Genomic DNA, 26,382 nt, shown 5'->3' on the forward strand with positions numbered 1-26,382 from the left:
ACACTTACCTTTGACAGTGAAAAGCTCAGCAGTGTCACGAGGATAGGGAAGAGAATATCTCACACAGGAGCTTGGGGATCTGGGATGGAAAGGCTTGGGCAAAATGAGAGGCGTGTGTTAGGACCTCCACACTGAACAGCAGAGATCTCTGCACAGCTGAAAAAGATCACAAGGAGCCTCAGTGCCAGAGGCTGGGAGTGGGACCAAGCCTGAGAAATAGGAACTCATGAGGGAAGGTGGCAGTGGGGTCTGGCTGCACAGTGATAGGGCAGCTGGGTTCCACATCATGTCTGTAAAGCCTCCTCAGCTCCCGGCTGCATTACTGTGAAGGCATTTCATCTTGTTTCAGTTGGTTGTGTGATATATGGCTTCTGTGGGCTGATAATTCTCTCTAAAGGAAAGGGGTATTTCTCTAAATGCTATATTTGTATAGCAAGGAAAAATGTGAATTTTTCCATTTCTTAGAAAACACTGTTATGTTGCAGAGGTAGCATGAGTGGTCTCATCTGTCTCTCTCTGTTTGCAGCATTTGTTTATCACATTGATAAAAGATAGGCTTGGCAAATCCCTGTGGAAGACTGACTATGGTCTGCTAGTCTTTCATTCATCCTCAGAGTGTAGCTAACTTTCCATGGATATTTAAAACAACGACATTTAATCTCTACCACAGTTAAAAGGCTTATGTGTTCCTGGTTCAGAAGTGAAACACATTGGCAATGGTTCTTATTTAGTTTATTTGTACGACCCAGCTTGAAAAATGAGTAGTCAAAGGAGGAGTTCTCATTTTAATGTGCTGTGGGACTGAGTTGCTTCAGTGAAAGCAGAGGCTGTCGTGAAGTTACTGATGCGTAACTCCACTTTTCCACATTAGTCTGGTCTTTGGCTACAAGGATTTAATCAGTGTATTTTTTCTAAATATTAGCAAGAGATGTTAGTCCTTGAGCATTGATTGGTGGATAAATCAAAGCCCTTGACCAATCAATAGGTAGAGGTTTGCATAATAATGGAATTATTTCTGAAGAACTGAGCCGATTGCAATTGCAAAACTTTCTGCTTCGACTTGCTTTTGAATGCCTCTGCTTTACCTGCCTCTACTGCTCACCCTTTCAAAGTACTTAGTAACAATGAAGATGCTTCCAAATTCCTACATCTTTCTTTTTTTTTTTGTGGCTTTGGGGTGTGGAGGGTGGATAAGGCGGGAAGTACCAATAAAACTTATATAGCTTGCATAGAGAAAAGGTGAAAAATATAAAGGAAAAAAATAAAAAGAGATAGAGAAAGAAAATTATTTGCATTCTTGTCTCCTTGCTTTTCCCGAAGCTAAAAGTGTGATCTGAAGCTCATATTCATTTTCTTTTCTTGTCTACCTTCCCTTCAGGACTGTTTGCATGATTTTCCTTCCATTGTTGGTACTGTAGCAGTTCTGACCCCTCACCAGCATCTTTTGGTTACTGGAGAGGAACTAGCTTTTGGATGTCTATAAATGTAAATTGATGTGAGAGCAAGGAAGATGACTGCAGGGAAAGATAACTGGGAGGGGAAATAAGGTTTTTCTATATTTGAGCTTTGTAACATTGGTTGAATTTGCAGTGAGTTCAGTGTTCATGTGTATGGTGCTCCTCTCCTCTCTTCTGCCCCTTACTTAAAGATGTGGTAATAACTGGGTATATTTTTATGGACAGCAGCTTGATAACATGCCTACTTTGGTCTTTTATTTCTGTTTTGTAGAACAGAAATTCATCATGCACAGTAATGTGTTGTTTCAAGGGGTAGTGGGTCTGGAGATGTAAAGCTAGAATGCAGTGGTCATTAGCCAGTACATCCAAAGACAAGCATCCATAGCCCTGAGATCAGAATCCACATTAAACAGTACAACAGTATTACACGCCTCCTGATTTTGGACTTTTTGGGGTGTCCATTTGCAGTTTTTTTGTCTCATCCAAAAGGGTTAAAATTTCCCTAGAGCCTGAGGGAACTTTCTTCAGCCTCTGATTCTGGTATTTAGCTACCTTAGATTTGCCTTAGTCATTCTTGTCCCTGCAAAGATGGTGTGTGTGAATCACAGCTTGAAGCAATTTCTCTTTCCAATATTGAGGCCTTGAATGTAAAAGGCAGTGATGGAGCAGATATCTTGCTTCTGTCCCGTCTTCATACATCTTCTTGAAACAGAATGCATTATTGTGTTTGACAAGGCACATCCTCACTGATTTTAATGGAGTGAAATTTGAAACTAGTTTAGTTAAACCAGGGCAGATGGCTGCAGGACTGTGTGTAATTTCATAACAGTGCAAGGTTGCAGTGCTGCTGCAAGGTTATTAATCTGATTTTAGGACAACTCAGCAAAAAAAGGGTATTGCTGTTGTCAACTCAATGTTGAACAAGTACAAATTAATTCTGCCTATTAAAATGTGTAATACAAAGAATTAAAATCTCTGTCTCAGAATTTTCTCAGAGAAGATGTTGTCTGGATTACTGCACAGTATAATGATTGCATCTTATATTTTTGGTTATTTAACAATAACTGAAATGATGTAGTAATGCCTCATCCCAGTGCTTGTGCTGGCAGGTGATCAGTTATTATGTAAAGCTTGTATCAATAAAAATGGACAGAGCCATGAAAATTTGCAAGGGCATAACTAAATTGATTTAATGCAATCAAGATCTGGTTGTCTGTAGACAAGGGTTTTTTTATTGCTTCAATACAGTTATTTTACATATGGCATCTATGTCTCTTTCATGTTTCTATGCAAGAGTTCAGCAAGCAAGAATAGGAGTTGGAGTGGTTACCAAAATGGAAAGTTTAGCCTAAAGAGCTGAAATAGAACAAGAAAGCTGCTTTCAAATTTGTTTTTTCAATTATTCATGCTACAGGCTTTGTTTTATAAGATGTTTTCATTTAGTCTCAGAATAAACATGTGACCTATCTCACCCAGGACCATAGGTTGAACTGCAGAACTCCCACCCCCTCCCCCAGGCCCAGTTCGATCTTGTTGCTTGTTATTAAGGATAACATTTTGATGGGGAAAGAACAGGAGAAGATACTATGAATAGTATTCTGTGTTCTCAACCAACCTTTTTCATGATGAACAGGCTGAATGGGAAGTGTTCAGGCTAGAAAGCACATCTGCTTAAAGTATATGTTGAATTTTTGTTCTTTATTTATGTTAACATTAGCACATTTGGAGAAATCACATTTTCTTCACAATCTCATTGCTAAATTAGAACACAAATCCAAGAACACTTGTTCTTGAGAGTAATTTTCTATAAATGAGTAGTGTCACTGAGTTCAATGAGAGCAATCATGCACAGAATTAAGCACATGCATGAGAGTTTGCAGAAATTTGGCAAATATGTTGCTGTCATGAAAAGATTACCCAGCTTTTCTTCTAATGCAGCTATGAATTCTTGGCTTGGTCCTATTTTGAGCAGCCTTTCTTGTACGAGTCATAATCTATCCTACCATGTTAAGCCTAACTGCAGATATTTCTCTTATTTTGTCGCAGCAACAAGAGCAAGATCCCACAAATCTCTACATCTCAAATTTACCCGTGTCCATGGATGAGCAGGAACTGGAGAATATGCTGAAACCCTTTGGACATGTCATTTCCACCAGAATATTAAGAGATGCAAATGGAGTCAGCAGAGGAGTCGGCTTTGCCAGGTGAAACCTTTGCTCTTACTTTTCATGCACATTTTTTCGCCTTTGGTCCTTTGCAATTGCTATCTGTTCTGTAGCTCTGAAGTCTCACAGCTATGGAAGATGCAGAGTGGCACCTTTATCAGATTGTATCCATTCTTTCCAGCAGGAAATGTCAGTGTAGAAGGATGTTCATTTCATTGTTCTAAAAACTGGTTCATTCTGTGTTGGTAAATGTAAATAAAAATAGCTGGGAATAGTGAGCTATCCATTCAGGATCAAGCTGGGGTAATAATAAATGTCCTACAGCAAAAAGCACACACTTGGTAAAGAAATCAAGGCCTGTGCTTAGGAGATCCTGGGGTGAATTTATTGCAGTCTTTCAGTACCTGAAGGGGTCCTGTAAGAAATCTGGAGAGAGACTAGATACTCTTTAAAGTCCCTTCCAACCCAAACCGTTCTATGAAACTGATTAAATATTTGACAAAGATTTTGCAACAGGAGAAAGCAAACTTAGCAGCTGGAAGAGCAAAGGGCAGGAGCTGTGACTGAAGAAATGTGTCTTCCTTGAAAGCTTCAGCTGCAGCTATGAAAAGAGCTTAAGAAGAAATATTTGCATAGAAAAAGCCCTGATGGAGTAGTCAGACATTTTAGACAGAATGGGCAACATATTATTACCATGTATTTCATTGTTAGTACAGATAGACAAGGCTCCATGTTTACTCTCAGGGAATATTTACATAGATTCTCTTCAGCTTGAAACATTCTCAAATCAAATAGTTTTCTGTTCAAAAGCCAAGAAATGGAGTCCTATATATAGAAAGGTATTGAAAAAACAAATAAGAAGAGAAATTTGCAATTCTGCTGCAAATCAGTCTTCTGCTTCAAAAGAAAAGGGAAAAAAAAAAACATCCCAGATCATTGTTTCTACAGAATATTCATAACACTGTGCTTTGTAGAGGAGGCAAAATAACTTCTTCATCTTGCAAATTTCTCTGAAAACCATCATATCTTGGTATATCATGGCACTTCTGTTAGTGCCATAATACCACTGAGTGAAATGAGGTACCGTGTGATAAAATGTTAGCTTTCAAGAAAAGTGACATTGTAGTGTTACCTCAGCCCTTGATGTGAAAGGCCATCATGCACAAAAAATGTTTAGATAATATTGTCTGAATTCAATGAGAAAAGGCAAAGCATTTATGCTGAAAGATGGCACACTGCATACTTGCAGTTAATAACGTGATTTTTTCTAGCTCACTAAATATAGATTAGTCTAAGTCATGGATAAACTCATTTTTTGAAAATTGACTTACTTTGTGAAAATGCATTTAATTATGAAACATATTTCAGGGACCCTTTAATGATCTAACTTGTAGGTTGTGTAATTCACCATGTCAACGACAGTGGGGTAAAACCTTCACTCCATCAAACAATGCAGGAGTTCTCCCACTGATTTGAGTGAAGCTGAAGTTAATCCAGGAATTTAGAACCATAGTTGAATGCTGACTCCTGTCTTTGCAGAATTATCAATACAATATTTATTACATAACTTTTCTTTTTTGTAAAGAAGTGCTATCTGGTATCTTTTTCCTATATGTCAAACCAAACAGGGTGTTAGTTTGTTTAGCCTTGCTTGTAATCCTGAAGGTTTCATTCTAGTGTACCTATGGCGTGAGCACATGTTGAGTGGGTACCAAGGCAGTATAGGTAGGGGATGGAAGCTGGATTTCCAGTCCACATAAGATTTTAGAAGTTCAAATCAGCAGCCCAGGTGAGGATCCTGGCTATTCTGATTGGGACCTTTTATCAAAGCATGTCTTGCCTGCCTGTGGAATGTACCATGATGCTTAGCATAGCTCTAAACAGAGCCACAGAAACACCAGAGAAAAAGTTAAGTTTGCATATGCTGAAATGATACAGCATCCAGCAATTTTGAAATGTGATGTTTCAAAGTTATTAATTACATTTTATAATGATTAAAAGTCACTTTCTGAGTCTGCCCAATCATGGAAGTAATCAATCTCAAAATAAGTATATTAATTCAAAAAGTAATAAAAAGTAAAGACTGGAGGTAGGCAGCTATTGTCAGATTTTTCTTCTAAATGGGTATGATTAACAGTTTTATAGTACTGCAGATGGCCACTCAATCATTTATAACCTGGAGAACTTCAAATGTTCTTGGATCAAAATTATCTTGGTTATGTCTGGTGACATTAACAGCCTCCTTTAGAGTATGTGTGTACAAAACTAGCTCTGAGTGAAAATCAAGCCATGAAACAATTTCCTCTCTTTTGCATCCTTCAAAAGCAACTGAACAGATTTTCCTGAATCTTTCCAGAGCATTTCACTGCGGCCTGAGCCAACTATGCCTGGGTACACCCCAGGGGAGATTTTTGGGAGGAGAATTATGAGCAAGGGGCCAGAGAAGGGAAACTTTAGACTTCGACTGTGGCTTCATAAAAGCCAATCCATGCTATAAACTCTACACATCTGCCTCTGCCCCACCCCTGGCCCATGCTTTTTCCTTCAGGGCCATATTACCTGCCTTCAGACGCTCCCTGGGAGCTGGCATTCCACAGGGCTCACACTGCTGTGGTCTTTGGCAGGGGTGTTTCTGTTGACACCGGCGAGCAGAAGCTGAGACTAAGCACAGCCTATCCTAGGGCAGAGAGAGAAATGAGAAATAGGAGGGGACAGAAATGCTTAATAGAAGTAGGGTATTGGAAAAAAGGTGGCACTTCTTAGGATGTGAAGCTTTGAGTTCAGTCTTTTGTAGGATTGCCTGTTAAAAGAGGGAATGGCACCGTGATGCCGGCGCACAGGATTTCATCACAATACTTAAATTTGTAGGTGTTTCTCTAAAATACCTGTTGCCGGGAGTTGTCTAATAATTTCAGCAGCTGATCTTTCATTTTAAAAGTGTAAATGTATTCTTCAGAGCTTAGAACAAAAACATGGTCCTTCATCCAGGAAAAAAAAAAATCAGCAAGATGAAAGAGAACAAAACAATACATAACAAAACAAACAAAAAAAAAAAAAAGGAAAGAAATCCACAGAAACTGGATTTGAAATTTTAAGATGTAATTTTTAAGTTGATGTTTTATGAGTTTGGCAAACAACATTAGTAGTGTTGTTGATGGTATGAGTAAAAAGCAGATCAGAGATAGTAAGAAGGTCTTTGAGGGAGGCGGGAATTACTGGATAGGAGAAGGCATTGAGAGCCTGGAGGGAAATATTTATCCTCATCCTGAAGAAGTGTTGCCACTTAGAAAGAGGTAACTGTATGTGCTGGAAGACCTGGATTTCCATAGGCCCACAGAGGATGAATTCCAGATGTTAAGGTGTGAAAAGATAAAGGAATGACAAAATCACAGTGGAGGCAAAGCAGTAGTGCTGTTTTGCTCGGAGGAATATTTAGAGAGAGATTTCTGAGGATCAGTGATGTTGCTACTTAGGAGACAGAAGTGTCAGCAGCACCAGGGGATAAGGAGCATTCAGGGAGTTTAGGGATGCATTTGTGAAGAGGAAAAGTGCTTTGTTCTTCCTTATTCAAGGGTTTAATTGAAGGTAGTTGAAAAGGTGCTATAATTTAGCTTGGATAAATCTATCATATGGGATGGTAGTACAAGCTTAGATATTATAAGAATCATTCCTGCTTTCAGTCAGAAGAATGATTTGTCACATCCTGCACCTCACCCAGGAAATTGCTTTATAATTTAATATCTCAGGTGAAACTGAGATACTAGACTGATTTCCAAACTGATTTGGAAATCCCAAGCATGCTCCAAAGATTTTGTGTGATGTCTGTAATATATTCCAATGCCTGTGGTGATAGATTTTCCATTGAAAGGCCTCCCTGGAAAAGCCTCAGAGCAACACTGCAGGGTGGAGGGGAGATCTGTGTGGGAATGTATCTCTGAGACCCTCAGATTTCCATCTGCTATTGCAACCTGGAAAAATTTTGCTGGACTTCATACATCCCTAAGAAAATTGGCAGGCATGAAGCTGCACTTTCAGGAAGAAGCAGGGAGAAGCAAACTTCAGGGAAGGACAGATGGATCAGGATCCCTAGACAAATATCAGTGGGACTCCATAAGATGAAAATGAAGATGCAGCTCTGAAAGGTGATGAGGGAGGAAACTGGAAAATTGGGAGCCATCAAATAATTTGGCTGAGTAATTTGCATAATCCAAGCCTGAGGTATACTGTGAGTTTAATTAAAGAACTTTTTGGGCTTTGGAAAAGGGAGCAAGGAGATATTGGTATATACCTTGGGGAGGGACTTAACTGGTGCCACTGAATCAATGAAATAGAAATTGCTTTTTATAACCCCACAATAAAATACCATTCAAGTATTATTTAAGTATCTTCCCTAAAGAGATGGTAGTGTTAATAATACCATACACAGGTTTGTCACACTCAGCTGAACCGCAGAACAAGCATTTTATAGGTCCTTTTAAATGATAAAGTGCAAAGAAAGAGTTAGAAGCCACTAACTTTTTTTATTTTGTTTGCTGTCTTGTAACTTAAAACGACCTTGCAAGATTCCTCCCACAAGCGACATTTTACAACGAAGTCATAAACTTCTGAAAACAGAAATTTATGATGGAAATGCTGACAGTCAGACAGTCAAGTATTGCACTGCTGGCAGGCACCAGTATAATACTTAACCTGAGACTGTGAAGACAGTAGCATCAATCAGCCTAGGTCTAGGTGGAAATGACTGTGTGTTCGTACTGTTCTTTTCCAGTAACATGAGAAAATTTGTGCAACACAAATGGTCATAAAAGAATGTTATGATGCTATTCCCAGCAAGTGACCAAAATCAAGACATTCTCAATTAGCTGTCACCTCAGAGCAAAGGTACAAATCAGGGAGATGCTTCTATCCCTTTGTGACCCAGCTGGGGGTCTGTAGTGAGGCATTAAACACTCTGCTGTTGGGAGTTTGGGCTTCATCCTCATCTTTTCTCTACCTTATTCTTCTGGAAAAGCTTCTAATGGGTTGCTTTTCTTTGCTCTTTCTATCTTTTTTTACTAAACTTATCTCCTACTTGTCCCCATTTTACATGTCTTAAATTTAGTCTTTGGAAACAATATTCAACTTGGCAACTAAAAGAGAGCAACAAAAACTAGGAAACGAGATTTTGAGCCATCACAGGATCATTATTCTATTTATAGAAGCTCTGCATGGATTTCAGTAGAAATGGTTTTGCTCCAGTTTCCACTGAAGTAAAACGAGAGAGATTAGCCTTAATTTCGATGTTTTTGGTGTTTTTTTTTTTTTTTCTTAAAGGAGGCTGTGTATTTTTCAGAGGTTTTCGGGATAATGTATATGTAATGAAGTTATTTCTTCTGACCCAAAGAGGTTTCTCTATGGAGAGTGCTGTAAACGCAGATACTGTAGTTCAGAGATACTGAGGCAGCTCACCTTGGCATAATGGGTGATGCTGCAAGGTATAGGATGAACCACATCTCGAGAGGAAAAGACTGGTTTCTAGATTTTTTTTATATTTATCTGAGAAAGTAAACAACCTCCTGTTGTTCAAGCAGACAGTTGAAGAATATACAGGCAAGACATGTTGGGAAAAGATATAATTTGTGAGCCATGAGGAGAACTTGTCAAAATAAATGTCTTCTTCGGCTGTGAGTGGCAAAGGGAATAGCTTTTTTCCAACATAAAATGGATTCAAACCAAAAAGCACAAACATCTTGAAGCAATCTCTTACTGACTGAAAAGCTGAGGAGATAAGATACCTAAATCTGTTACAGAGAAGGAGGAAATCTTGTTGCTGCCACATCAGGGTCTTAGAATGCCTGGAATTAAATTAGGAAACTAAATTAAAAAACTAGTGAGTATGTTTCCATGGAAGGATGAAAAACATAGGAAACCTCATGCTAATCAAAACTATCTTGTAGCTTTAGAGTATTTGAGACCTGAAGATCATTTTGCCTACATCTTTTATATCCTAGGCAGTTGAAATACTACCCGTTACCTAATATTGAGATTATGCTCATGTCTTACTTAAATAAGACTTTCAGAAATTATTTTAAGACATCAACCAGAAAAAAAGGACCAGCAATTTTATAACTAATGTTTGCCAGTGGATCATCTTCCTTGCAGGTAAATGTTTCTCCCTAATTTCTCTTTTAAATTTATCTGGTTCTAGTCACAACTTTCTCAGGAAGAGTAAAGAAGTCCTTACTCCCTGGTTTATTCTCCCCACAAAGCTACTTATGCAGTGCTATCAGACTGCCCCTCTAGTCCTTTTCTTGATATGCTAAAGAAATTCAGTTCTCTGTATTCTCTCAGTTCTCTCTGTCCTATTCTCTCTGTATTCTAACTATGGTCTCCATTCTTTGGGCTCCCCTCACTATATAATACTGTTACTACCTACCTGCTTCCATCTTTGCAAAATGCCCTAAATAGTAAGGAAGCATTGTTCTCAAAGATTTATTATTCCCACTCTTGTAAATGTAAACAATATTATTATGTTGATCATAACATAAAGGTGGTGGTAAAAATTTCGTCTTTAAATATTTACTCTGGATATTAAAAAAAAATAGTCCTGATTCTCATTTATATTATTATTATTACTAAGCAAAGTGACTATAGGATATATGTAAACCAAACCCACACTTTTCCATTAAGTGGTAATTACATGGTACTGAATATTTCTCAGGTAATAATTATGTAATTACCATGGTATTCCTTATATAAAAATTGTATTAAGTTGTTTCTTGACAGTGCATCAATCTTTATAATAAGCGTGTATAAGAGCTTTAGGTAGGCAGTTAAAATAATTTTAATTTTCTCTCTTTTTCTCTTTCTCCTTCTCTTCTCTTCTCTTCTCTTCTCTTCTCTTCTCTTCTCTTCTCTTCTCTTCTCTTCTCTTCTCTTCTCTTCTCTTCTCTTCTCTTCTCTTCTCTTCTCTTCTCTTCTCTTCTCTTCTCTTCTCTTCTCTTCTCTTCTCTTCTCTTCTCTTCTCTTCTCTTCTCTTCTCTTTTTTCATGTCAAATGTTCCCAATTACTTCTAACAACACATAATGACTACTTTGGTGCCATTGTGGTCTGTAGAGAGATATCTATTATAATTTTAATATTATAAAATAAATTATTTTAATTTTATTTTTATAATATAATAATAGATTATAAATATAATAAATATTTAATAGCAAGATCTGAACATCAAATTATTTGGTTCTGATGGTTGTTTAAGCATCCACTGTTTAAGTTTGTTTGGATTTTTTTTCTTTTACTTTTCATATTGAAGTAGCTTTAGTTTACAAAATATAGCTAGAAAAAATCATAAAAACATTCTTCAGATTTTAAAAAAAAAAATGACTTCAAATTGGACAGAATATAGACAGTCTCATTACTTATTTTTTATTTGGGATCCCTACAACTTAGTTTCCAGAACTGGGAGATATATAGACACAAGTAAAAGTAAATTATCATGGTTTTATTAGTTCCTCTGGGTTTATATAATTATCTGTACCTTTTAAAAATTATAAAAGCCTATGGCTTTGATAATTGTTTCTTTTCTGCAGTGCACTCGGTTCAAAATAATATTCAGATGCATTATTGTTATCTCCATTGCATTTAAAGATGAATTATTATTTTAGATCCTCTTAGGATCAACACCAAAAATATACAATTGAAGGGAATTTGAAAGTGATACTTCACAAATTATCTAATCAGACCAAATTTCTGTTATCATTTGAAGCTGTTTTCCTTCCCTTTCCAGCAAGTGTGGAATATCTACATCTTTCAGTAGAAAGATTTGAAGCATCTAGGATCTTTATCTTTTATCCAGAATATTATATTTTGTCATATTTTTTTCCTATCAATTATGAAAGGAATGCCAATATTAAAAAATTTATTTGTGTTCTTCCCCCAAGTTTACCTGTGCTTAGCTGACATTCTTTCTCAGAAAACCTTTCAACATGTAACAATTCCACTAGTGATATTTTTATTAAATCCCAGTCGCATGCAACATTTTGAAACATTGCTAGCTCATATAAGAGAAATAATTCAAAGCACTTTCTACATTAGAGGAGTGCTGCAGCTTTCTGAAGGAAAAGTAGGAGGAATTTATTAATGTGGGCCTAAAGAAAGTATATTTTTGGGACCTCTGCCCAGATACAGTTCGTCCTTATGGATAAAACAAGAAGAGGAGTAATGTGTGGATAGCTTCAACTCATGTGTAGGTGCCTGCCATAGGCATTGACACATAAAAAACCACATAAGTGGCTGATATTGGTCAGAATTTTGACTGAACTAAAACCAGGGTGTTGTTAAGGCAAGAATCTGAGAATTTTGCTAATATATCTGGTTGCTCTGTACCACTAATTTTTCCCAGTCAGTCAGTGAGCTAATTAACCTGAAGAACTCAATTTGAAAGGTTTTTTTCTAAGCAAAGGGGTGTTGTGGACAATTATAATTCATGTTTGGGTGGACGCCTTCCTGATTAGTGCGTGGCTGCCTGGCCAGCCTCTGCCCGGCCGGGGGGAAAAGCCACCCCCACAGGCAGAAGTTGCAGAAAGCACACGAGGGCTCAGGTGGGGTGGGCAAAGGATGGATGCAGTTGTTACTCAGCACCACATCAGAGGGGAGCATGTATAGAGGGCTTTGTCTATTGTGCTGCCTTTTCAGGCTGAGTCGATAATGCCAGTGTCGGTTTCAAGCGAAGCGTGTGCCAGATTACAGATAGCCAGCAATGGCATTTGAGAGCCGTTAATTGTGAAACTTGAGAGGAAAATGTGCACATTCTTTTTCAGAGTGCTATTGGAATTATGGGCTTTTTATCCCAGAACACTGTGGGTTTCACTTTTATTCTCTTCCCACATAAAACGCATGAAGTGCACTGAGTCTCTTTCATTTGGCAGCTTATATATTGCATTCTTTGCAGGGATTGCTTTGGCTTGTTAAAATGTACCCCATGTATTAAAATGAAATTGTCACTGCTGTGTGGTGCAACATAACATGGTTTGACACCAAGTGCCTGCAGCTACAGAAAACAGACTTTTATTGCATTTATTCTTTCAGAGACAAGAGTCTCTAAAGGCTCAGCGCAGACATTCGCTTAGTTAAATCTGAATGAAGCCAAAGTGAACAATCTCAGTCACTGTCTTTGTGCTTGCAGAAATAGCCCAGCCCACATGATACACAGTGAAACAACCTGGAAGGGGAAAGTTTTAATTTCATCGGAAACAATTGGACAATAGACTGACTTCCTCAAAGAATTAAATGGGAAAGCAGGATTTTTAGTTTTTTTTTTGTTTGTTTTGTTTTGTTTTTCCTTTGTGGTGGGGTGTGTTTTTTTGGACTCTGGCAGAATTGTATCCTGGAACACAAACTGCTGCTGTGTGTGAACCACTCTTTCCCCAAACTGTGTGACAGGAAGAGTGGTGGATAAATTCATTTCAAAATTATTTAGACTGGTGAGAAGTAAGCAATATATATGTCAGCAGAGTTATTTTGTGGCGAATACCTGGAGGTACATACTGTTGTATTGAAGGAGGTTTGAACATGGTTTTTAAACACAACTTTTCTAGGAAATGTCTAGCTTTCCATTTCTCTCTTTTCCTCTTTTCAAAGTTTCTAAACCCCCTCTGTAGCAAAGTTAACTCTTTTTCTGGACTTGTATGTAGGAAATTGAGAGGATCTGAAGCAGTAGTGAGTTTCCAGATGTGGTATAACCACAGTTTGAGATTTGACTAGTAACTTTGTATTCTTAACAATTCTTCAAAACTGCATTTACCAATACACTGTTAATACTTTAATGTCTCAATGCTGAAAGTTATCCTGAACTCATAAAAGATAAACAGTAGAGCATTTCCTCAGCTGGTGTTATACATAAATTTCTGTCTTCAGCCAGAACTCAGCTTTATGTTGTAATAGTCATATATGCACTGTCTTTGGTTTTACTATGAAGCCTGTCTTTGCAGGTTGTTTTCTTAACACTGTAATCCTTAATAATTGTTGTTTAATCCTCCGTGTTCTTCTCCAAATCCTGCAATTCATTTCTTTAAGCCATTTGAAGTTATTTTGGGTGCAAAAGGAGTCTAGAAACGTGTCCATTGCTTTTCCAAGCAGCACGTGAGAGCATAAAGGATGTCCTTGTTCAGAGTGATGCCCTGGAGCCAGAAAGGGACTGTTCATTGACAGGGCTGTGGCTCAAACACAGCTGGGAGCACAGCTGCAGGCAGGGAGGGTGGCAGGTCCTCCTCAGGAGCCACACTCTGTCCTAATGGGCTCAACCAGTTTCTCTGCAAAAATCAGCAACAACAGCTTTGAAGGTTTCTCTCAGCATCTGTGCTTGTCCTTTTTTTCTCCTTCTGCTTTTTGTTTTTTTTGCTGACTGAGTGCTCCCGTAACAGTCTAGTAACACAAATTGCCTCTACCCATATCCCACTCTCTTCTCTTTTCCAGAATGGAGTCTACAGAAAAATGTGAAGTAGTAATTCAACATTTTAATGGCAAATATCTGAAAACCCCACCCGGTCTACCAGGTAAGTCTAGCCATCATTGTGAAATTTAAAAATCACTGAAGACTTTAGAATACAGAAATACTTGAGAGTGGCTTAAATTACTGCCCCTGCTAAGAGGGCATATAACCTCCCTGGCTGAATCCTATCTTTTATGATCCTCAGCAATTTTTTCTTACCCTGGTTTGTATGTTTTAAGCATTTGTGCCTGACAGCAGCAACTTTAGGAACATATAAAATTCATGTTGTCTTGATGTGTTTTTTCCTCTTGAATGTTGTTTTCTTGGGGTTTTTTGGGGGGCTTTAGTTGGTTGGTTGGTTTTGTTTGTTTTTTTTCCCCAGTTAGTATAGAGGCCACATAACTAAATGTCAATGTTTTTTTAACAAACTAGAAATATAACTTGTATAAAAGCTTGATTATAAATTCATTATCAATTATAGCTTTTTTATCAATTATTAAATATCCAGGATTTCAGGTAGCAGCTTTATATTCATCACAGTTACCACTTAGTATTGCTAGCTACTGTTACCTGTATTAACAAAAGTAGCTGTTGATACTGAAGATATTTCAAATATTAAGTTATTTTTTCTTGCCATAACTTAATGAAGTCCTGGCGCTTCCTCACAATACCTTCAGAACATATTCACTGGTGTGCCACATTTAAAGTCAAGTTCCAGCTATTATTTTGCTTTTCAAATCTTTAGCTATCATCCATGTATTCATCAGCTGTGCAAAGTTTAGTGATCAGTTGCTTGATACTTACTGCTTGACAAGACCCTCTCCAAGGCCACAAATTTGCAAGGATTTCTCCTGAAGGGCTGCCTTAAATGAGCAGGAAATGCTTGCGAGAATTGTGTCCTAAATTGTTATCTCCCCCTTTTTTTCCCCCTAGCTTCCTTTAAACTATTTCCTTTTTTAGTTACTTTCATTAAATTTCTTCTTATTCATTGCCTGGTTCTTTATGCAGAAGATGTACTAAATACTCTAATTAAAAGAAAGCCATCTGCACAGCTACAGTGTACAGTAATTGAGTGCTGCAATGTACATATAAATTTTGGTCAGATCACCTTCATGAACAAAGATAAAGGTTTTAATATAAGCTGCAAGACTCCATATTAAGACTGCTTTTTTAAAAGTAGTCACTGACTATTTTTCTCAGCACTAGCTAGTGAACTACACCACCAACTTTGTCAAGTACAACAAACTTGGGCTGCCTAGAACAATGGGCTGAGCAGCATAGGCAGAGAACTTTAACCTTTGCCTTGCCTTTCTGTATGCACACTTTGAGTCCCAGCAGTAATCTGTTTAATATCACAGCAACACCCAATGGAAAGAGTGTGAATAGCAAGGAGACACTAAGGCTGGCTTTGTCAGTATAAGTCTGTGTGCTCCATGGTCATGTTCCCAGTTGTCTCAGAGAGGACACATCATTAAATCCAGTATTAAAGCAGAATATTCTTGCAGAGCCGGCTTGAGACAGAAAGCTACGTGGTAAAGAATGACAGCTATAAAATGAAAATAATTTTCTTTTTTTAATTTTTAAATAATCAGAAATGTGCTGGGTATTCAGCATGAACAATGTCGTACATTGAAACAGGGATTTTGATAAGATAGCGTGATTATTTACTTCTTGTTATCTTGTTTCAAGAGATACACTGAAATTGGATTTTAATGGCCATAACTTTTGGTGCTTTCTTAAAGGACATGAATCAGTTCTTAGTTTCTTGAGGAAGAAAAGATGTCCATGTGAAAATATTGTCTACTCTGTTTCTCTCGAGATGGTTGTTGTCAGATGGAATTTAGTTGCAAGGATTATTTGGGAAGTGACTATATTAAGGGTTTTAATTTACCTGAGTGCTGTTTAGATGCAGATATAGCATAATGTGGCTTGGGAAAAAAATCACAGAACCATTAACTGAACTCACTTAGCTATGCATGAGGTATCTGTAAGAGATCCCATTTTGTCCTTGAGTTTTGGGAGGCAGATTTTGTATCTCTGAACACAGCTAGTTAGAAGTAGTCACAGGGTATTTGGTCCACATAAAAGAGGCTGTTTGTGCCTTGTTATTAGAGTAGGTCACTCTTTAAATCCATAATTAAAAGATGTTTTATATTCATTCCTCTTCTTCTTAAGAAGCCAGGGCATAAACATGATCACCTTAGCAGTGGGGTTGATTCAAGGGATCTTTTACATTTTATCTAGTGCAAAAAATTATTCACTCCTAGTTTCTGGTTAAGCTTGTACTCTGTTTCTACATCTGTGCTATGAACCTGTATTTTAGCCTCTCAGCAAGACAGAAGTGTCTTGCATGAAGAAGGAAGGAAAATCAAGTCTCTTAATGTACTTGGAAAATCACAATTATAATCTGAAAAGGATCCTCCCAGCATCTCAGCAATTGGCATGGAAAGAGAATCATCTCTAGTTTATTGCTGTGACCTCTTTATGGATATCAGTTAAAAAACAAAGAACCAGAGAACATTAGTGGAAATATGCAACACTGTTACTAACTCTGCTGCTCAAAGGCCTGATCTTAATGAGAGCGAAAATGGATCAATAGTTTTAGGGTTAAATTACATTGATTTTTGGATTTTCAAATGGATTTCTTTCAGGTGTGGCAGTGAACTGAAAGGGTTTTTTTGCATTTTGTCCACATCTCTCATCCAAGCACTAATGTTCTGGTTCAGGTTTACCAGCTAATAGAAGGTTACATGAGGCCCATCAAGAAAGAAATCAACCTGGCTGTTTGCCATGTGCTACTGGCCTGAGGCAGTGGGATTATGGACCAGACAAATCTTTTTGGCAGCTCCCCTCCATCCCTGCTGTCTTCCCCTGCTGGGTTCCCTGAGATGTGATCCTGGTGATGTGTCACCATACATTCTGTGGGACATATGTTTGTGAGATCAGCATGTTTAGAGGATAAAATGCTCATGTGCTGCAAGGGTAGTTTTGTCTGGTTACCCAGTCATGATGGAAGATCTGGAGAAGGTAGCTTTCACATGATGTTGAACAGCCCATTAGAAAGACTGGGCACCATAGCTCTGGCTTTCATGCCAGAATAAAGTTATACCTTACCTGACTTTGTTTTACCTTCCCAAAGAGTTATTTCAAACATTAATTTTGACTAGAGAGCTGTTTTTCAACTAGTTGTTTTTTCTTGACAACTGAGATGTAAATGCAGTTAATTTTATTTTTAATTTGGTTTTTCTTGTTGTCAGGTTTGGGGTTTTTTTATTGTTCTTGTAAGTCAGAAATAAGTTGCCAGACATTAAGTGCTGTGTACCTGGATGTTTGAGCCTAGCCAAGAGTCACACATATAAGCTAGCCCAGGCCAGCAGCGCAGCAGGAAAGCAATGTTACAACTGGAGGAAAGGAGGGCACACAGGGCACTTTGGAGGCTCTGACCTTTGTACCTTCTGAAAGCAAAACCACATCCATCCTTCTTTGACTTTTTAACTTCAATTACTGTTGTTTCTTAAAAATTGTTGAACTGAGCACTTGTAGCTCCAGACCCCTCTGCTTCAACCCAGTCACAGTGTAAAGGTTATTTTCTGTCTCTTGAAACATTTTGATGGTCAGTTGTGTAGTGCCTAGGTAAATTGAGCATCTCTGTGTCTGTGTTAGTGAATCATTCTCATTAAGGGGCCTTTTCCATTCAACTCCTTGGCTTCATTCCACTCCAGAAGGAATTGCTCCACTCTCTTGCTTGCTCAACTAATAAGCATTTCGTGATGTTCAGTCTTAGACTTACAGTACAGAATAATTGGTTGTTCCATAAATAATTAGTTAATGTCTTTGCATTTCTTGCAGACTGAGAAAGCACAGTCATCTGCAGAAATCTGCAAAATCTCAATTCTTGGCAGATTCCATGTCAACTTCATAAATATTCTGAGTAGCTTTGAGTGATTATTATTTTAGTGGGTTTTATTTGTGAGAGGTTTTTTTGTTTTCCCTTTATTAGTACTGCTGTACTGAGATAAATAGACCTGCACAGCCCAGTGGGTGTATTTTCATCCTATAGAGAATTCAGCCTCGTGTGAAACTAATGGTATAGGCCCTGTATGGCCACGCTGAAAGCCAGCAGATGAATTCTGCATTGCTCTAAATCTCCATCGAGATGTGAAGAGCACTACTAATAATGCAGGTAGCTCTCTCTCAGTCTTTCTGTACTTCATCTATTTTTTGATGGTGAATAGGAGACTTCATATGAAATCCTGCTAATTTTTGAAATTTTGCAATCACTGAATTAAATTAAAATTTCCTAGCCCATCTCTCAGTAACAAGTTGGCTTCTGTTTGGATGGGCAAGTTTAGAGAATGATATTTATACAGTTTTTGTTCATGTCCCGGTATCCTTGAATGTTTTTAAATAACATCATTTTTCTCTTTCTGAAAAAATGCAAAAATTTAACAAGTTCTTACTTTTCTCTTTGGAATTTCACAGGAACATGCCTCAATTGCAGTAATTATCCTCTGCTGATATGTCCATTATACTCCCTCACAGCATTTTCTAGTTGTTATAGTACTTCCTAAATTTCATTTGAGTTGTCAGAGGACATTGGACCAGTTACTTTCTCAGAGAAAATTTAAAGCAAGTGAGACACATGAATGCTACATTACATGGTAAAGAATCTTCCTTTTCTTATCACTAATTTAATTACAGATACCTGACAAAAAGAAAGAAGAGGGAATTATTATTCTTGTGTACATAAAGAACCCCACAAGTTCTATCATTTTTATACTGACTTTTATTAGAGTAAAAATTCTCAAATAGAAAGAAATTATCTGCTACAATACAGATGTTTTTGCAAATACCTCATATCTTGCTTTAATCATTACTGGGCATGCTTCTTTTTTTTTTTTTTCTTTTTGAAAGTGTTCCAAGCACTGCATTTTTGTGGACTCATTTCACCAAAATTGATTAATATTTTCTGCCTCTCTCCTTAGTTTAAATATTTCTGTTAGGACATCTCTCAGGTTCTTGCACCACAGAGAGTAAATTCAAATGGTCAACCTTTGCTTTAGAGAAGTAGACTTAGATCTTGGAATACCCCATTTAGAGCAACATGTTTTCTAGGATATTGTGCCTTAAATGGTGATGAAGGAACAGTATTCCAATTGAGGTTTAACTGTGTACTGAATATTAACAACATTTTCCACTGTTTTTCTCTTAGTATATGAACAAATACAATCTTGTTTGTCATTAGCAATGCTCTAAATTGCTTTTCTGAGTGAAGAACTTAAAATGTTTTGTTTGATAACTCTTTAGACCCTGCCTCTTCGTTTTTCATCTTTTTTAGTTAATTCTCTGTTAATTTATATAGATAAAACACTGAAAAACTCTTCCAAAAATTTCTTCTTGGGGCATTTGCATAGCTGTCGGTATATACATATATGTTTTTTACATTTTAAACTAGATAAAACAGCAGCCAAAACTATAAACCAGCTATGGGTTTGTAGATATCTTAAAACATTTGTTGAATGCTACAGAGAACTCAGAATAAAGGGCATTCTGCTAGATTTTCTACTGGTAATACTCAGTGAATCTAGTTTAAAAGGAAGGGTTGTATTTTACATATTGTTATCCTCAAAAATTTTCTTTCCCAGATTTTCACAATTGTTTTCTCAGTTCCTTTCATGTATATGATGTCACTGTTATCTGAATCTCTTATATTGTCTACCTGAATTCTAAGAATTAAGGTTTGTAAATACTTCCATTGTTGTCTGCTGACTGCACTATAAAAATTATTCCTCATTGTATCAGAAAATATGATCCTTGTAAAAACCTTAATAAAAAATAACAGTTTAACAAATTTTCTATTTATTTTTCTCATTTCCAATTTCTGGCTGTCATTTTTTATGGAATTGCTGTTATCTTTCACTTTCTGTGCTCCATAAATACACAAACTCAACTCATTGTTAGCAGAAATTTCTTTTACAACACAAGCCCTCTGAATATTCTTTTAACTTCTGTTGGTTTCATCTTCTTTGCAAGTCTTCATCTTTGACAAACAGTTAAAATCTTTAACTCCTGTTTGATTCTTGGTGATGACAATGAGACCTCTGTAACCTGTCCTGCTTTGGGCCCCACGTGCTTCCCATGCCCTCAGCAATGTGCAGGTGCTGTGCCAAGCTCAGGTCTCTCTGACAAAGAGTTCTGTGCAGAATGGGCTCTGTGGACCTTTTGCTGATGTTGTGTTGGATGCTAAGAGGTGTCTGGGTGGTGTATACAGCTCTCAGAAGAGAGGGTCCTTCAGGAAATAGTTTTATTTTTCAGATATCACATTATTTTTAAGATCACATAGACTTTGCAGAAGATGGTCATAAAGATGGACTTTCTAACCAAGAAACTGCAGAATGGGTACTGAGTTATTGGAAAATATAAAACCTTTTGCTTAGAAAGCAGTTCCCTGTTTAGATCTCAGTGACTTTGGTTTTTGGCCCATACAGGCTTCTATGATGTGGCCAAAACCTCATCACCGCTCCATGTTCTGTCCTCCCTTCCATACTCACAGCTGTCAAACACCACCAGCAGGGTCTCCTGGCTTTACCCTCCTTCCACTACTTGCTCAAACATCATTTGTAGTTAATCCAAGGTGTACCAACTCTTCAGCAATAGATTTCCAATAGCTTTTGACTTCTCCTGAAGTAAATGTTTCTTGGACTTTCAAAGTTTCCTTCCTTTCAAAGACAGCCTTTAAAATCTGATGATACTTGTTTTGCTTCATGGAATTCTTAAGAATTTCAAGTATGAAGTGTGTCATTTTGTCCCACTGGACAAGATGGGGTTCTCTCTCTTTAGCTCCTTTGGGTTTTTTTATTTTTCTTCAGAATTAAGTTTATGTAACCTTCAGTTGTCCTTACTGTGCTGACATTGCTGTAGGTGCTTCTGGTTCCATACCACATATTTCCATGTCATGATGCAAAGATACATTCCAATTTCCTAGGTCTCTTGGATCTTAAAGATTGTATATTCTTTAGATTCTTTAAAGGCAAATGTTGTTTTTCTAAAAAGCAAAAAAGAAAAATTCCTATCTAGTCAAGATTTTATGTCATTTCCATTCCAAAAAAAAACTCCCTTTGCTTAGGAGGATATGGGCATATTTATTTATTCTGTAAATCCCAGTAGTTGGGACACACTAATGTCCTGGAGGAATGAGGGCTGAGCCAATTTGTATTAAAGATATTAAGAGGTGTGTATCAGTGCTAAACCATGTAATTTGAGCTCATGAGAAAAGCTGTGTGAGAGAAGACAGAATGTTGCCATCATCTAAAGCCTGTTTTTCCAAAAAGACATAAAGTTGTTGATGATGGGACAGTGTCAAAGATCTGAAGAGCTTCATATTTATGTTGGGTTTCATTTGATCTTGTACTGGTCTGTAAGTTCCTAGGAAAAGACCTGTATCTTTTTGTATTTCAAAAAGCTGTATGGTCAAATACTGAATTTTGTAATCTAGCTGTATAATTAGGGAGAAAGTCTTTTACAGTGTTGGGGTTTTTGTATTACTTTGTAACTAGAGATAACAAAAAATGCATAAGATCAGTTTGTTTGTGATAATACAGTAATTCAGGTCATGATCTATAAAATAGCATTACTGCAGTTTGGATTAAAATCTTCCACATGTTTTATAAGAATGAAAGTTAGAGAACAATATGGCATATAAATGAGAAAAGATTATTCATTTTTTTCTTCCTGCCACCTGTCATATCTTTCCTAAGATTTCTAAAAGTCTGCAGCATAAACAGAACTGCATTCCTTTCTCATTTATAATATCTAGTGACAATGAAGTCTGCCACAGTTTATCTAAACTAATTTCAATATATACTTTTCTTTTTTCTTTTCACTCATGGGCATTTTTTGCTGTTAAGAGTGACTATGTAAATCTTCTAATTCAGAAAATCCACTCCCTTTATGGGAAATGGTGGATATATTTGCTTAAGCATAAAGAAGTCCCTTCTGTATGCTACTGCTGCATACCCAGCACAGCTGAGAGTGTGTGCACTGAATTCTGTCTTGCCTCATACATCAGCAGGAGAAGTGTCAACAAGTTTCTGGTCCAGGGACAGTGCTGTTCCTCGGATGCGCCTGTAAAATCCAAGACAAGCCAGACGAGTTGCGCAGGTGTTATGGCAGGCAAAATTTATGAGCCAGAAAGATTCACAGCTTGAATTTCAGATTGTTTAGGTCTAAAGGGCTGGCAATTTAAAACAAAGTAATGCAAATAAATAAAAAACATGCAAATCAGAGCATGAAACAATGTGGAACATTGCAAAGTTATTTGTGCATGATTCAGATTTCAGGGTATAATTCTGCTTTTGCATCAGCTGTGGCCAGCAGTGGCACAACTCCTCCTGTTTCTTCCTCTCCTGCATTACTTTATTAGTCCCTTCAGGACACTTTAAATGATGGAGTACATCTGCTTTGCAGACCTTACTGCTGCAGTATGGTGTTGTCACACCTGAGCCAACTAGTTTAAAAGTCATTTAAAAAGCCAGCTTGAGCAAGGCTGAGCACAGACTAACCACTTGAGATCATAGTGTGTTATGCTCAATAATAATAATACCCAGCAAGTGGTTTGCGTGATCTCATGGTTTTTTTTAACTGAGGAAAATTATTTCCATTTCAGGCCTTTCATAGAAGAAATCTTCCCTTCCTCCTCCCTCCCTCACACTTTTCCACTTGCTTGCACATTGAACACTTTTAAATTCAAAGTGTAGAGAAATTTATGTCAGAAGCTTCAATCTCCTTTACCTTTACCCTGTAAATTCCATTTAAGCTGAACAAAAAAGTTTTATTGAAGCTTAACAATGTGCAAATAGATATTTTTTGACACACTCCTTTGTGCATCTGTATTTCAACCAGAAGTGGAAGCCTCTGGGAATGGACTTTTCAGACGTCCCAATAAAATTGGAGTATTGAATTTTCACATGTTTTGGAACACCACTGTAACTCAACAAACATCCAGGAGAGGTGCCTTGAAGTGCCCTTGGGTGGCAGACAGCCTTATGGAGGCTTTCAGCTGGGTTTGTCCCATCAGAGATGGTACAGAGAGTTTTGTACAAAGACATTTACATTGGCAGAGTACGTGAAAAATTTGGTAGCTGGAAAGAGAGGATTTGTACCCAAACTTCTGAGTACTTGTCTGAACAGAAGACATCCTGCAGGTGCTTGGTATGTCCTTAAGAATTTTGGGAAAAGTTTGGTGCTGATGCCTTTAGGAAGGACTTGGTAGTGAGAAAGGGGGTGTCACTGGAAGGGGAAGACACATATAAGGGGAAAAGTTACACAGGGTCTGTCTTCCCTTTGTAGTCCTGTCTTTCTGCCACACTGTCTCTCTCCCTCCCTCCCTCATTCCAAAAGTAAAACTGTCCCTGGCACCAGAGGAGCATTGAGGACTCTTCTGCAGGCTTTCTCCCCTGAGCATGAAGTGACATGAAGTGTGTGAAGTAGCGAGTGAAGATATTTCCCTTAGAGATTCATCCTGACAAAGTAAGATCAGTGGTACCACAATAGCAGTTTCCATATGTTTTGAATACCAGCACCTTCTTTCTCCCTTCCCCATATGTTTTGAATACCTCAAGGTATTCAAATAAGTATGAAAGGAGCCTCTTGATTACTTGAAGTCTCTCTTTCACCCTTCTCCTCCAATGGTTCTGCAAAACACAGAGAAAAGCAATTCAGCCTTGAAAGCACTGGAGGAGCAGAAGGCTAAGATTCTATTTGATTTTTTATTTGTTTGTCCCAGCAACGATGTCATTGTGCTGGTCAGCAGTCCTGAGGAGCTGTAAAAGCCCCATTTCTTACTCATTTCTCTGAGCCTTTCTTTTTTGAATGGCAGCATTTGATCACAAGATCATAGAAAGGTCTTTCCCAGGTTCAATCACAGGAACTTGAAAGAAGGGCAAAGCAGCCTACATTTTACTTGGGCTGCCTCAGTGTCTATGATGTGTCTGCAATTTATCTTCTACAATGTAAGAGACATCAAGAGGGAGGGGAAAGGTGATGGATATCTGATTTTACATTTGTCCTTTTTGTTAAAGCTCATTAAAGCAACATTTTTTATGTAGCCTTTACCCTACCACCCAGTATATAATCTTTCTGTATGTAGTATTTTTGGAATTGCTGCTGTTCAGCAAAGAAGAAGAAACCAAAAAAAAAATAAAAGAGAGAGAAAAAGGGCAAAGGAGTAATTTAACTTTTAGATTGCACAGATATGGTAGGAAAAATAACTTTCAAAAGCCAAGTTTAACAATCCTTACTTCACATAAGACTTTTACATTTCAAAAAGTGCAAATTTTAATGACAAAAGAAATCCTCCCAAAACAACTAAAAAGGTATACATCCCAGTTGTCATGGGTGGCTCTTCAGTTACAGTATATATTACTGAATATAATCAGTATCTTTCTCTATTAGCTTACTGATTGCACGATAAATTCACTGATTCTGAGCCTTTTTTTCCTCTTTTTCCTTCCTTTTCCCTCTTAATTTGCTTTTTTTCCTTTTTTTCCCCCCACTCTTCCCTTTCTCCCATCTTCCCCTCCTTCTCCCTCTATCCCCCTTCCAGTAAATGCTGTAACTTTGTGACCAAATGTGAAGCTGTTTAGTTCAGAGCTTATACTATTAAAATATGAAATATGCATTCAAATTAAGAAAATATGAACCAGCAGCTTCCTAGCTTGTAGCAAGTATTCTTGTCTGGATTTCCCTGTCCAACCTCACCCATGGTAACAGCATCATGAATGAGCACCTGCCCTTCAAAGAAATTCTTCATCAGCTGAATTTTGCATTACAGTGTAATGAAAACTTCAGCATCTGGAATTTTCAAAAGAAGCCTGGTAGCACAGGAGTAAATATATTGCAAGAGCCTACATTTCACTGATGTAGGAGTTGATGTCATTGGTTATTTTCATCTCTAATTTATCTTATTTCTGACTAGCCTCAAGGGTGGCTCTAATAGAAACCAGGGAGAACTGAGCTGGATTCTTTGAAAGCATTCTTCTTGAATGTGAGCAGTAGCACAAAGAAATTTACTTTTGCCTTAGGAGGCTTTAATTCCAGCAGGTGTGTGGTGGATACAAGTTTAGGTTGAGCAGTTCATTTTCCATATAAGTTATCTTCAGCATACATCATGTAATGTAAGAAGAAATAATCATTAAAATTATTAATCATTAAAATATATAATTTTTGTGTGATTAACATCTTGGTAGGCAATTTTTAACTTATATATGTTTTGCCTGCCTGTAATTTCAACCAAATAGTTCTTTTGTGCATAACATGACCCACGTTGCTGGTATAGCATTGCATATTAGGACCTGCATCCAAAGTAGGATTTAGTTTCAGTGCTAAGAAAATAAGAAGTGTAGATAGGAAATAATAGTTGAAGGTGGGAAATATGGAAGGTATTAGGTGTGCCTTGAATTTAAAGGATTTTTTTTCCCACGACATTGCTTGTGTGCTGGCTTTGGAAGGTTAAAAAATATTCAGCACCCCCAATGTTATACATAAGGGGTGGTCTGAATCAAGATTCTGCTGTTCTGATCATTTTGTGTGATCATTGACTCCAGAAGGTTTTTCTGAATGCCAGAGTAGTGACATAAAGGAGGCTTTTTCTGTAAGTGTGCTGCATATTACTTCTCTGGTATCTGTTACTAATTTAACACTTTGGGCATTTTTTGAATTAGTTTGAGTGAGAGGTATGTCAGTCCCAATAATTTTCAGGGATACTTAGGTATTGAAGTCTTTTAGGCTTAATTGAAACTATTGACTATTAATCAACATTAATGTAACTAAGTGTATGAACATTAATAGATAGAGCCAGACTGTCAGACCTAGGAAATAAAACTGTTTCTTCATCCAACAAAAACAAGTTGGAAGCTGAAAGCTTCTATTTGTCACACAAGAAAGATCAGCTCAGGGTCAGGAAAAAGATCCACCCTTCCTTTAACTCAAGAGTTTCAAAAAGATGCTAATTATATTGATTTTGATAGTGTTTTTTGTTCAACAGATGTTCTTCTCCTAGGAAATACATAGGAACCACCAACATACTTCAAACAGACCCCCAGAAAAGAGCAGTTACCACATAATGGCTTACAGTCATCACTGATGTGTCTGAATCAATGGCTAATTTGTTATCTCATTACCATTTCTCATGCATCAGATCCTGTACCTAGCAGTGAACATGAAAATACTTCTGCCTGATTGCTGCATATCTTCCAATAACAAACTCAGACTTAATTCTATTTATTTTCATGCT

At 37.4% G+C, this 26,382-nt stretch overlaps 1 protein-coding gene across 7 annotated transcripts in view; it reads left to right on the forward strand.

Moving 5' to 3' along the window:
* The window catches only part of RBMS3 (RNA binding motif single stranded interacting protein 3), a 703,797-nt gene that overhangs the window by 546,168 nt on the left and 131,247 nt on the right, over nucleotides 1–26,382 (forward strand). For all 7 annotated transcript variants that reach the window (XR_009486534.1, XM_059846719.1, XM_059846669.1 and 4 more), the window contains 2 exons: nucleotides 3,504–3,661; nucleotides 14,075–14,154. Coding sequence is in view for 6 of the 7 variants with exons in the window: in XM_059846719.1 (XP_059702702.1) it covers nucleotides 3,504–3,661; nucleotides 14,075–14,154 (238 nt within the window). In the remaining variant the exon portion in view is untranslated. The remainder of the gene's footprint in view (nucleotides 1–3,503; nucleotides 3,662–14,074; nucleotides 14,155–26,382) is intronic.

The sequence above is a fragment of the Haemorhous mexicanus genome, chromosome 1 (genome assembly GCF_027477595.1).
Source record: "Haemorhous mexicanus isolate bHaeMex1 chromosome 1, bHaeMex1.pri, whole genome shotgun sequence".
NCBI lineage: Eukaryota > Metazoa > Chordata > Aves > Passeriformes > Fringillidae > Haemorhous > Haemorhous mexicanus.